Source organism: Diospyros lotus, chromosome 3, assembly GCF_014633365.1.
Source record: "Diospyros lotus cultivar Yz01 chromosome 3, ASM1463336v1, whole genome shotgun sequence".
In the NCBI taxonomy this organism is placed as follows: domain Eukaryota; kingdom Viridiplantae; phylum Streptophyta; class Magnoliopsida; order Ericales; family Ebenaceae; genus Diospyros; species Diospyros lotus.
The window spans coordinates 31,987,391-32,001,394 of record NC_068340.1 but is presented as its reverse complement, the minus strand read 5'-3'; the positions used below and the strand labels follow the sequence as shown (position 1 = coordinate 32,001,394).

Here is a 14,004-nt window from a genome sequence, read left to right as displayed (position 1 = left end):
AAAGAGAAAAATTTAGGGCTTCTTTAACTGTAAAAAAGTAGAGTAGTTTTTTGTAAAATATTTTTATAGAGATAAAAAGTTTAAAATTGGGTTCAAAATAATTTTTTTTTTTCTAAAATAGAGAATAAAAAATATTTTTTTTTATTTTTAAAAATTATATTAGACTTTAGAAAACATCTTAAAGATGTTCTCTAAAAAAAAACGTTTTTATAATTTAAGTCATATTTCAAATTTTATCAACAATAATTTTGTCTCTTTTATTTATTTTTTTCATAGTGTTTCATTCTCACCTCACCAACCCATTTAGTACACCTTCATCTCCTTTTCCTTGCTTTCCTTTTTTTTTTATCGGTAAATGAATATATATTAATTAAAAATGAACTCTACAAATATACTAGACATCTCCAGGCATACACAAAAAGGGGCAATTAGATACCCACATCTGATAAATTAAAAATAATCAAAACATGAGAATATAAAAAAAAAAAAAACTCTATATATATATATGTGTTTTGATCTTTTTAATGATATCATCAACAAGAGAGTGTTGACCCTAAAAAGTAAAACGATTCCTAATATTTCAAATGAAATAGACACTACAAGCAAAAGCTATTTTTTTCACTTTCTTGCATCATGAAGCAAAGAAAAATTCTATTTGCAACCATAATTTTTACTCTTTCGTAACCAGCTTAAGTAAAATTTTAATTTTTTCTATTTACGACTAGAGTGGTTTCTTTTTACAACCATCCATATTTCAAATATACCCTCCAAACACCTATTCTTCAAAAGATACCTCAACGCGCAGCAAATCCATTCTATTATTAAAATAGCAACAACTATAGCTAAATGAATATAAGATATTAGAAAATTATTAATATTTTTAAAAATTAAAATAATTTTTAAATATTATCAAATAGCATGCATCTATATAATTTATATTTAAAAATAACATAATTTATAATATCAATTACTAGTTCAATAACATAATTTATATACAGATGAATTAAATCAATGAATTCGAAAAAAACACAACATATATATGTATGTAATATATATGTATGGCTATGTAATATGAAATCATTTTCATAGGATTTGTAATATTATAATTATATATATATATGTTATGACTATATTTTTTGAGAAAACTAAAATTTTATTATATATATACATACATATTATATGTATTTTTATAATTATATATTACATAATTATTATATATATACATATTATAATATAATATAATATTATATATATATTCTCCTGAATCCTGAGGTTCAGGAGAATTGAATTCTCCCGAATCTCAGTGTTTGGGAGAATTCATTTTCTTCGAATCTATAGATTTAGAGTTCTTTGAACCTTTTAAATTTTGAAGTTCGGGAGTTGGGGATGCCCCGAATTTTAGGGTTCGAGGGTTGGAAAATGCCCTGAATCTCGGGATTCGGGGAACCCCAAATAACCCCAACGTTTGGGGCATTCCCCAGGCCCCGGACCTTGGGGTTCGGGGCTTGAAAACACCCCTGAAAGGTATTTTTTATTTTTTAATTAAAAAATAAAATTTTATAATTATATGATAATTACTATCATATAATTATAGTATATTATAATGGTTCAGAGGCCATTAGGCATCCCTGAATCCTGGGGTTCAGATGCCAATGAACGCGTATGAACCCCAGGGTTTGGAAGCTTCCAACGCCTCTGAATCCTAGGATTTAGATGCGATGAATGTCTCCTAATCCTAGATTCGGTTGCTGTGATGAACGTGTGATTTTGCCATCTTTCGAGGAAAAAGTGGCTGTGGGATGGCTTTATGTGTAGGAGGATATTTTGGGAAAATATTAGTTGTAAAGAGCAATTGAGGGTTGTTGTGAAGAGCAATTGCAGAAATTGCCTGTGGAGAACAAAAGTGGTGGCTGCATATAGAATTTCCCCTTTCTTAATCACAGAGGGCATTGCACAGTTTTTAAAGTCAGGGGAGGTTGGTGGTATTTTTAAAAAATATAGAGGTGCTCAGTGCCTTCTAAACAAAACCTTAGGGGTCCTACGTGATTTTTTTTATTAGATTGGAAACTGCTCACTCCCTTGACATCATAGTTTTTGGCTCTTCAATAATGAAGGTTTCTAATACTAATATACATTCCTGATTATGATATTACTTATTTAAAATTGGTTTGTTTTGTTGGGCAGTCAAATACCAACATGAGCAAAAGACGAGTGTAGCGGAGATGAGGATGTTAAGATGGATGTGCGGCCATACAAGAAAAGATAAAATTAGAAATGAAGTTATTCGTAATAAAATATGAGTAGTGCCAATAGAGGAGAAGATGAGAGAGACAAGATTAAGATGGTTTGGCCATGTGAGAAAAAGACCAAGAGACGCTCATGTGAGGAGAGTTGATGAAATGAATAATTAATCAAAAAAAGAGGTAGAAGCAGACCTAACAAGACTTTGAGGGAGACATTAAAGTTTGATATGAAGTGTATGGATCTCAATGAAGATATGACAAAAGATAGAAATACATGGAAGTTTAGAATTCATGTAGTCGACCCCACATAGTGGGATAAAGGCTGGATATGTTGTTGTTGTATTATAACTATACTATCGTATAATTATAGTATATTATATGTACTATAATATATAATACATATAATAGTATAATATACATATAATATATGATAATATATAATATATTATATACATTTGGGGAGAATGCAATTCTCCCGAACTCAGCATTCTCCCGAATTCAATTAATATATGTTAATTAATATAGTTAACATTATTAATTATAGTTACATTATAATATAGTTAACATTATATTAATTATAATATAATTAACATTATATTAATTAACATATATCAATTGAATTCGGGAGAATTGCACTCTCCTGAACCTTAGGGTTCGGGAGAATTGCATTCTCCCAAATTCATAATTTCGAAAAAAATGATTTTTCCCAAACTCATGACTTCGGGAGAATTGATTTTTCCCGAATCCATGAATTCAGGGTGTTTATAGAACCTTGAGATTCGGGGTTACCCGAACACCCAGAACCTCGGGGTTCGGGGCATCCCCTAGCCCCAAACTTTAGGTTTTGGGGCATTTCCCACCCCCGAACCTCAGGGTTCAGGGGCATTTCCTAGCCCCGAACCTCAAGGTTTGGGGTTTCAAGATGTATTTTTTTATTTTTTAATTAATTTTATTTTTTAATTCAACCCTCTGTGTATTTATATGTAAATTATGTGATTTATTGTGTATTTATATGTAAATTATATGATTTAATTAATGATAAATGTTGTAAATTGTGTTGTTTCTCATTGGAATACGCAAATAATAGTGGATAATAATCTTCTATGGCTATAATATTGGATAACATTAATTTATAATGTTAATATTAATTATAACATTATAAATTATGTTATTTTTAAAAATAAATTATATAGATGCATGTTATTTGATAATATTGAGAAATTATTTTAATTTTTAAAAATATTAATACTTTTTTGCTATCTTGTATCGATCTACTATAACTGTTGCTATTTGAATAATAGAATAAAATGATTGCGGATGGTGGATGAGAAAGTGACTGCATGCACTTGAGGAGTAATGGTAAGTGATTGATCGTCAACGATTTAAATAAAGGGTAAATATGAGTTTTTATTTGACAATATTTTAAAAATATTAAAAATGGGTTACGGAGAGCAAAACTATGGTTACAAATATAATTTCCCCTTAAAAGCTATTTTTTTTTCTTCCCTTGCTACCCTTTACCACTACAAGCGAAAGCACAACTAGCCTTTTCTCTTTCCACCCTCATCCTTGCCATTGGATGTCAAACACCACCAGTAGTGCTCTCTTCCCTGTTCCCTCTTCTTTTTCTTTTGCCATCCTTATCCCCTTCACAAGCACCATCCTGCCTCCTACCAGGGTGATAACTCCTTTTTTATTAGGATGCCTTAATTAGTCATATTTTTTCTTTTTTTTGCCGTCAATCTCTACATATTTATTTTGTATGGTTTTGAACATTTTCTTTCGTCTTTTGATGTCTAAATTTGGTTTTATATTAAATTCATTTATTTTGATAAAAAAAACTCAAATTCTTTCAATATAATAGGAGCATCATTCTTAATTAACATGGTTTTTTTAAAAAAAATATTATTATATATATATATTTTATCAAAACACGCCATAAGCAAGTTCTCGTGGAGAAGGCTCATCTCAATGTTTCTTCTTAGGGGTATCAAAATAAGTAAATAGATTGAGTTCGGGTGAGGTCCTTATCAAATCACAATTTGTTAAGACTCAATTTTAATCTAATCTATTAAGTTATTAAGTCAAGAACCTCAACTCTAATCTAGACATGCTAACTAAACAAATAAATAGATTAATATATTAAATATCTATTAAGATTATCATGTGCAGATCAAGTTAATCTATTAATCTATTTAAATTTAAATATTAATTAAAATATTAAACTTAAAAATAAAATAAAGTAATCCACAAATTATTAATTAAGTAATTAGTTTCATTATAATTTTCTTACTAATCCAAAATAGTCTAGATATAAATTAAGAATAGTACATCCATCATCTATTATATAATTTGAAAATAATTAAAATTTACTATCAACCCGAACCCAATAAACTTTTATTGGGTTAACCCAATAACGAGACAAACTCCTGTTAAAGATCGACATAAATTCACTAATTTTGTATTAAGTTTAGATTGAATTAGTAGATTAAGTGACCTATCCCCCCCCCCCCCCCCCCCCCCCCCCCAAAGTATCTCGAAGGCTAACTTAACATGTAGCGTGGTGGATTTGAATGGTCTCTCTTTAGTGGATTTGGATCTTTGATTGGGTGGATCTGTTGTCTGGTGGTTTCATGGAGCAATAGACAGATTCTTCTCTTTGTTTTATGTTAATAATATGATTATCGCAATTGGTGACATTATAGAAGTATAATATTCACTAATTCATTACCAGCTTGAGATGAATTATTTAATGTTTTTATCCTATTTTCTTGGTCTTCAGACGTATTTTAATGACATTAATTATGTATTTTCTCTTCCAAGATAAATATATAATCATTTTTCTATCTTCTGTTGACTTATCTGATAATAAAATTGTATTTTCACTAATTAAAATGTCAAATTTACATTTAAAATGGTAAATATATATATATAAAGGTTTAATTATCTCACCGTAACCAACCTGAGGCTGCTTGCAGGAGGCTGATATTCCATTGGCATGTGTTGTGTATAAATATATATATACACGTGAGAATGGGGATGCTGAGGGAGGAAACTTCTTGGATGTGGTTTCCTGCAGGGCACGGAGCCGCCGGAAAATGTCTTCTCCCTTGGCGTAGCTGCTGCTGAAGCAAGTTCTTGATATGATATTGCCGGAGATGTTCCTGATATCCATGTCAACTTTTATCTCCGCGACTACACTCTCGGCGTCGATCTTCTTCTTCCAGGAGTTCACCAACGCAGTCCATAGCTCTCTGATCAGGCACACCATTCCCTTGACTTTCTCCATGTACAGATCAGGAGAAAGGATTTTTCTCTGTAGGAGGGCTTGCCGAGATCCATGGCGGTGCAGGTCGTTTTCTCTTTCAGCATGTCCGGTTGGTTCACTTGCAGGATTTATACGTTGAGTGAAAACATGAATTGTAATAAAAATAATACCGAATTACAGCAAGGTTACAATTAATAATTTAAAAAAATAATAATAAAGTAAAAAAATTAGATATACAAAATTTACGTGAAAAAACCTCAAACAAATCAGGGTAAAAATCACAGACAAAGATAAAAGAATTCACTATAAAAAAATAATAAGAGTTACAATATTTCATCTAAATCAGAAGGAGATAACAATAACAATTTTTCTTGAAAATAGAAGAAAACACTCTTAATATTTTTAACTCTCTATTTTTTCTTTTGACAATAATATACTAGGATAAAATGAGATTCAAAGCAATTGAGATGGAGAAGCCTATTTATAAGCTTTCCTTATGCATTGGCGTCGAAAAAAATATTGGCTACTACGGTTGCTAGCTTCTTCAAACTTCTTTTGTGGCAGCTAGCTTCTTCCAACTTCTTCTTTCTTCTTTATCCTTTTGTTCAATGTCAATGTTGCATTGCTTCTTCTAAGTTCTAGCTTCTTTTTCCACAAATATATTCTTTTTTACTTCAACAATCTCCTACTTAAAAATTTAATTGATAATTAATCAATCTTCATACCGTTCTTTCTTCTTTGTTATTCCTTATTGCTTATGTTTTACTAGACCACTAGAGGATTAACACCAAACAAACTTGTCAGTATTAATCACCTTTGTCATGAAATCTACTAGGTTGTCTTTTGTATGAAGTTTTTGCATATCCACGGTTCCTTCTTCCACTTTCTCATGAACAAACTGGTATTGAATTCGAATGTACTTTGTCTTTGAATGAAATGTTGGATTTCTTGTAAGATGCAAAGCATTCTGATTGTCACAAAACAGATAAATCTTCTTTTGTTCGTACCCGAGTCCCTCCAATACCATTTTCAACCATACTGTTTCTTTACTTGCTTGTGTAGTCGCTATATATTCTATTTTTGTTGTTGACGTGGGCACAACTAATTGCAGCTTTGAAACCCAACTTACAACTCCACTAGTAAGTTAAAACACATATCCTATGGTAGATTTGCTTTTGTCAATATCACCTGCATAATTTGAGTTAACATATCATCTAACAATAAAGTATAATCCCTCATAACACAATACAACATCTATGGTCATCTTAATGTAACTTAGGATCCTTTCAGGGGCGGATGGTAGAGGGGCTGGCACGGGCTGCAGCCCTCTCCCAAATCTGCCCTAGGATTTGGACCAATTGAGAGGATATGAGGGCTAAAATGATTGATGAATCTGGGGGCCAGCCCTTCCCAGATCTATCCCTAGATCAGCCTTTGACCCTTTTCATAACATTTCAATGCTTTTTACCAGGATTCGTCATATACTGACTAACTACTCTCATTGCATGTGCAATGTACAAATCACAACGAACATTAAACTTTCCACTGCTGATGCATATGGTACCCAAGACATCTCCATCCTCTTTGCTTTACTGTTAGGACTCATACTGGAGGATAACTTAAAATTAACAAGAAAGTGGGGTGAAAATTGGTTTACAGTTTTGCATGTTAAAGTGTCGCAAGACCTTCTTCAAATAATTTATTTTAAGAAAGTCATATCTTTATATTATTTCTGTCTCGGTGAATTTACGTCCCTAAAATCTTGTTTGCCGGTCTCGAGTCCTTCATTTCAAACTCCCTAGACAATTGTGTCTTCAATTCTTTAATATGATTTTTATTGGGGCCTGCTACCAGCATGTTGTATACATACAACAGCAAAAAAGTGTAATCAATTTCACCAAATCTCTTGAAATATGCACAATGGAAGTCTGTTATATCAAAGGCTCATGATGAATGAATCAAATCTCTTATACCAACATCTTGGCGTCTATTTGAGATAGTATAAAGATTTGTTTTCCTTTTTCTTCAAGCAAACCAAGTTCTGTTTTCCTTTTTCTTCAAAACCCTTTGGTTGGGGCATACATATTTAATTTTCAAGATCTCCGTGAAGAAAAATAGTCTTCACATCTAGCTACTTTAGATGTAGCTCAAATCTAGCGCACATTGTCAAAACTACTCGAACTGTAGTAATTCGAATAATAGGAGAAAATATCTCATTAAAATCAATCCATTCTTTCTGAGCATATCCTTCTATCACCAGTCTTGCACTATGTCACTCCGCTTGATTATCGTTGTTTCTGTTGACCTTATACACTAATTTATTACCAATAGGCTTTCTTTTTTGTGGTAACGACACAAGTTTCCAAGTTTTATTCTTATGAAGATGTTCAATTTCTTCTTGCATTGCTACTAATTAAGATGCATTTGAATTGTTCAATGTTTCTTGAAGAGTTGTTGGCTCATTATCCTCTGTTAGAAGACAGTATGCAACATTATTCTCCATAACATAATTCGAGTGCCAACCTGGTCGTTTTGTGAAGGGACATGACAGGCGAATTTTTGGTGTCTCGGACACAACTAGTTCTTGTTCCTCATGCTCTGGTACTACTTCAGAAGAATCCTTTTATTCATATTCATTTTCTACATGTACCACTATAGTCTTTGATTTTTTTTTTTTTATTGTGTTATCATCACCTTCTTTTTTCTGTAGTTTATTTTCTACAAACATAACATTCCTGGTGACTATAACTTTGCGGGCAGTGGGATCCCACATATGATATCCCTTCATTCCGTCAAGATACCCCAAGAATAAGATTTTGGATCCAGTTTTGTAGTTTCTTGAGCATTATACATCACGTACACTAGACTTTCAAATATATGGAGTTTTGAATAATTAACTTTCTTCCTAATCCACATCTCTATCAGTGTCTTCAACTCATTTGCAATTGATGGGCTCGATTTATCACATAACATGCGGTATTATCTACTTCTGCCTAGAAATTTTTTTCTATACTTGCAGCTCCCAACATTGCTCTTGTTATTTCTAACAAGGTTTTGTTCATCTGATTTGCCACTCCATTTTGTTAATGAGTGTATGCCATAGTAAACTGTCTTTTAATGTCTTCCTAATTACAGTATTAAACAAACTCATTACTGGTATATTCTTTTCCATTATCTGACCTCAAACACTTGATCTTCTTTTCAAATTCAAGTTACACCCGTGCTTTGTATACTTTGAAAACTAGAAACACATATACCTTACTCTTGATAGGATAGACCCAACATCTCATAGAATAGTCATCTATGAACGACACAAAATATTTTGCTCCTTCCAAGGACGGAACTGGTGCTTGCCATACATCAGAATGCACCAATTTTGTAGTTTCTTTACTTCTAGAATTCGATGTGTTGAACTTCAACCTGTGCTACTTACTCGTAACACAATGCCACAAAAAGGTTAATGATACTTTTGTGAGACCCAGAAGTAGATTCTGTTCCACAAGAATTTTCATTCCTTGTTCAGACATATGTTAAAGTTTTTGATGCCACACTATTGTAGATCTTTCACTTGGATTACTTGAAGCAACTAATGATTCTCCTTCCAGCAAAGTCTCTCCTTTCAACATGTATAACGTTGCAGTCACTTTTTCTCCCTTCATTTGTATAAGCGCTCATCGAATCACTTTCATAATCCATTTCTCAACCACAATTTTGCAATCAAGTTCATCCAGTTGTCCTAAAGACAACAAGTTCTTCCTCAGGCCTTCCACATGCCTACACTTCTGAATGGTGCACATTGTACCATCATGGAACTTCAACTTGATAGTTCTAATACCGATAATCTTTAAGGTATGATCATCATAGCTATACACAGATCATTCAGAGACATGTTCATAATGATGGAACCATTCTCTTCGAAAGGTCATGTGAAATGTGGCTCTAGAATCAATGAAGCTATACATCAACAAATATTTTTCTGCCTTCATAAGTTATCACTGCTTCACAACATAGTGCATTACCTTCACCTGAAGTGTTTGCTACATTTTCTTGAGATTTGAATTTTTCTTGTTCAAATTCTAGCAATCATTTTTCAAGTGACCCTTCCTGTCACAGTGATAGCACTTAAGGTTCTTCTTATTTCTTGACTTGACCTACCATGATTTTGACTCCAACTTGAGTCACGTTATATTGATCTCCTTTTCACCACCGTTAGTGTCTCAACTTGTTGCAAACTAGCCAATCTGTCTTCTTTGTTTTTGTGCTGATTTTCTTTTTCCATAATAACAGCTGCAATATCATTAAAAACTAGGATTTTCGTAGTGGAAGTATTTGTCAAATTACTGATGAATTGATCATACAAATTTGGTAGACTTTGAAGTAAAAGTTTAGCACATTTATTTATCTATATTTTATAACCCGGAGATGTGAGTTGAGAAAATGGAATATTTAAAATATTGATGTGCTCTGTCACCGAAGTAGATTATAACATCCATAGAGTATACAATTTCCTCTTAAGGAAAATTTTGTTGTGGAGTGTTTTGGCCTCGTATAATTTTGTAAGATGATCCCAAATATCATTTTTTGTTTTCTTTTCTTCTATGTTAGACAATATCTCATCTCTGCTAGTGCCAAATGAAGATTTGCAGTAGCATTTGCGTCCATCTCATTCCACTTGTCATTATTTGTGAAGTCCCTCGGCCTATCGCTGATGGCCGTCAACCAATTATCTTTTCTCAAGATAACCTTCATCTTCAATTTTCATAGTGAGAAATTTCTCCTCTTGAACTTTTCAATCTCAAATTTTACTGCTATTGCTTCTATCACAAACTGCTTTGGGCACAAAAATAGCTCTCACTATTTCACATGAATAGTACCCTCAGTACGTGTGAATAGTATCACTGTATACGTGAATAGTACCCAATACCTTCAAAAAAATGATTAATAATATAACTTATTTTCTAATGTGGAGGATCCACTTTTATAGTGGCAACCATAGAGCATATGATAAGTAGATATATAAACATTCCAATGTAGACTCTAATACCACTTGTTGTAAAAATAACATTGGATTATAGTAGAGTCGCAGCTAATAATTTGAGAAAAATAATAATAAAGAAGAAAATTAAACACATATTTTATGTGAAAGAACCCCAAACAAATCAGGGTAAAACCACGGACAAAGATAGAAGAATTCACTACAGAAAAATAATAGAAGTTTCAACATTCCCTCTAAATCATAAAAAGATAATAATAACAATCTTTCTTGAAAATAGGAAAAAACACTCTTGATATTTCTAACACTCTATTTTTTCTCTTTGACAATAAGATATTGGGATAAAATGGGATTCAAAGCAATTGAGCTGGGGAGGCCTATTTATAGGCTTTCCTTACGCGTTGGCGCCACATAAAATTTCGACTACTATAGTTGCTAGCTTTTTCGAGCTTCTTGTGTGATTGCTAGCTTCTTCTTTTTTCTTTGTCCTCTTGTTCAATTTCAATGTTGCATTGGCTTCTTCTAGGTTCCAGCTTATTCTTCCACAAATATCAAAAAGGGTTGCCTCTTTTTGACTTCAACATGAACACTTGTAAATATAGAGAGAAAAAAGCATTAAGAAAATGATTGATTGTAGAAAGAAGTGAGAACTGATTCATGATTAGTTTTTCCATATTTTTTTCTCCATTCCTGAAAGAAAGGAACTAGAGTGGCGGCGTGTTAGATTTAGTTGCGCTCTAGATTTTCTAGAACTTCTTTATGTTCACGAGTAGGAATGTTGGGGCGGGCTGCTGACTTTCTGCCGCAGTAGTGCCGCCCTGAGCCTCTCCAACTTTGCCACTAGAGTGCTGTATAGCCGCATGAACAATCCTGCCACCTCGAGCAAGGCTATGGAGAGAAGCACCTTCTTCGCCAAAAGAAACTCCATAGCTAATTGCACCACTATTTTCTCTTCTCTCTTTTTCATTTCTATAAGTATGGGTCCTTATATTATCTGGACAAATAAGAACGTTTGAAGAATTAGGAGAAAGTGATTTGCTTCTCTCACTTAAAAAAATTCATTATCCAATCTTGGAATACATGTCCAAATATTAATTAATTTTAATTATATTGTTACAAAAATAAGAATATCTGCTTCTACAAATTAGTTCCAACTAATAGTTTTAGTGCATAACATGTTTAGAATAAATGAAATTTGATAAAAAGATAAATTCGTTTTTGATATTTGAAAAATAGCTTATTTTTTATATTTGAAAAATAGCATAGACTTTTTAACTTTAAATATACTTTCTTTCTTTCTTATCTACTTTACAAGTACTAAAAATTTTAATATGATCAAAATATTTTCACATCTTCTCAATTTATTTTTTTGAATTTCATTCATTCATTTTCTTTGTTAAGCATCAAAATAAAAGTAAGAGACCTCTCCTTCATTCTTTTTCCTTTCATTTATTTTATTTTTTTTATTTTTTAACATATCTATTGGAGCCATCTCTCTAGTACTAAAAATAAAAATTAAGTAAGTTATTTAAAAGTTAAAACTCATGCCTAATTTTGTGCAAATAATATTTAATATGCTATTTTGAAAGTAGAGCATATGGTTTCGAAAATTAAATGTAAATTTATTATCAGAAAATGAAAATAAAAAGAACATTATTTATTTATTTAAAACAATTTTTATCAATTAGAAAAGTACTTGTTCGAAAAATAATTTGTCTCTAAACATGTTATTATTCTAAAAATACAAAAATGGGGGAGCGCAGAGACGAATGAGAGAGGAATATTATCTTCTATATCCGAAAGCATTCCAAATGTAACGGGAGGAATTCGCCGCCGTTCAGTCAGTCAGTGACGATTGCCGATGGGCAAGCGCAGATGAAAACCCTACCCCACGGCGGGTGAGAAAAGAAGGAAAAGGAAAGAAAAATGGAAGCGGTGGCCGAGGGGCTGTGGGGCTTGGCCGACCATCACGAGAAGAAAGGCGAGATCGGGAAGGCGGTGAAGTGCCTGGAAGCCATCTGCCAGAGCCAAGTCTCCTTCCTCCCTACCGTGGAGGTGAAGACTCGCCTTCGTATCGCTACTCTCCTCCTCAAGCATTCTCACAACGTCAATCACGCCAAATCCCACCTCGAACGCTGCGTCAGTCCTCTTCCACTTATCCGCGCTTCGTTTATTTGATATCTTTGATTGTGTGTTCCCGAATACGAGAGCTGAACTGCTTAATGGTTAATTCGAGTGCAATTCAATTTTTTTTAGTAGGTTGTTTCTCAGAGAGTGAATAGTTCTGAAATGGAATAGGATGCCCTAATTGTGTGAGGAGACAAATCAAGCTAACTGATTAGGTTGTAACAAGCGTCCTAACTGCAAGGTACTTGTGTCTGAGGTACAATAGCCTCGAGTACGTCTGCCATCACTTTTGTTTGGTTCTTGGTTATTTTAAGGCCATAGAAGATATTTCCGCCTTAGGTCCTTATATCTGCAATTAATTATACAGTGACAAGAGGACAATCCCTACCTTTTAGATTTTTGAAGCAGTTGTGTTTCACTCATGCTCGTTGAACTTCTCAAATTTAGGGCTTAGTTGTGAGACTCAGTCCCATATGTCATGAAGACCTCAATCTATTGTTTCGAAAATTGTATAAATTAAATCAAAAACAAAAACCTGATTATGAATGCTTAGGTTTTCTTTTGAGTCTATTTGAGTTCACCTTGAATTGTGGTTGGATTTGATCTATGGAACATTTGCCCAACATATAAATTGCTTGACACTTGGTCAACAAGAATGTGAATTAAGAAAGGGAGAATATTGATGTAATTCTCTTTAAATTTCACAATATATCTTTTTGATTTGTCTATATATAGAGTCTATTAAACAAAGGGCATCCCCAGTTCATGAAGCTCCTCACATTGCAAGGGTTAGACAATATATAAAACTTAAAGTGTGGCCAATATTTAGAAAGTTAAATTGGTAGGAAATAGATTTTGTTAGAAGAAAGTGAACTGGATGATTGTTGAAGTGTTATGTTATATTATTTACAGATTTAACCATTCTATTTTATATTATGGAGCCAGTTCTTTTGGCATTTGATGTGGCAGAGAGTCATTGGCGCTGGTTGATAGCTATTCAAAATTGACTTTGTCCATTTTGTGTAGTTGGTTGTCAAGATGGTTATTCCTGACTTGACCATTTTTTTCCTCCCATTTTTTTTGATAGTTTGTTGGTGCAACGAATCCATAGGTTCTGTGTAAGCCTGTGTGTGTCGGTTGCATCATGTCCTTTTGATTTGATTTCTAGCATCATTTATCCTTAAAAAGAAAAAGAAAAGAAAAGAAAGAGAATTTTGTATAGAACTTATATTTTCTTGACACGTGGCATAATTACGATGCTGCCACAATTGGTAATGGCTCATCTTCTGTAAGATGATGGAATTCACTCTATTTGGCTCTTGAATAAGCATTCATTTTTAAATTTGTGCACGGATCTCTATGCCTCAGCTAAA

At 32.8% G+C, this 14,004-nt stretch overlaps 1 protein-coding gene across 1 annotated transcript in view; it reads left to right on the top strand.

The window, feature by feature from the left end:
* The first annotated feature begins 12,263 nt into the window (after positions 1-12,263).
* LOC127797097 (sister chromatid cohesion protein SCC4) overlaps positions 12,264-14,004 on the top strand; it is a 28,916-nt gene continuing 27,175 nt past the window's right edge. Inside the window, exon 1 of the mRNA XM_052329628.1 lies at positions 12,264-12,643. Coding sequence (XP_052185588.1) covers positions 12,431-12,643 — 213 coding nt within the window. The 5' untranslated portion in view covers positions 12,264-12,430. The remainder of the gene's footprint in view (positions 12,644-14,004) is intronic.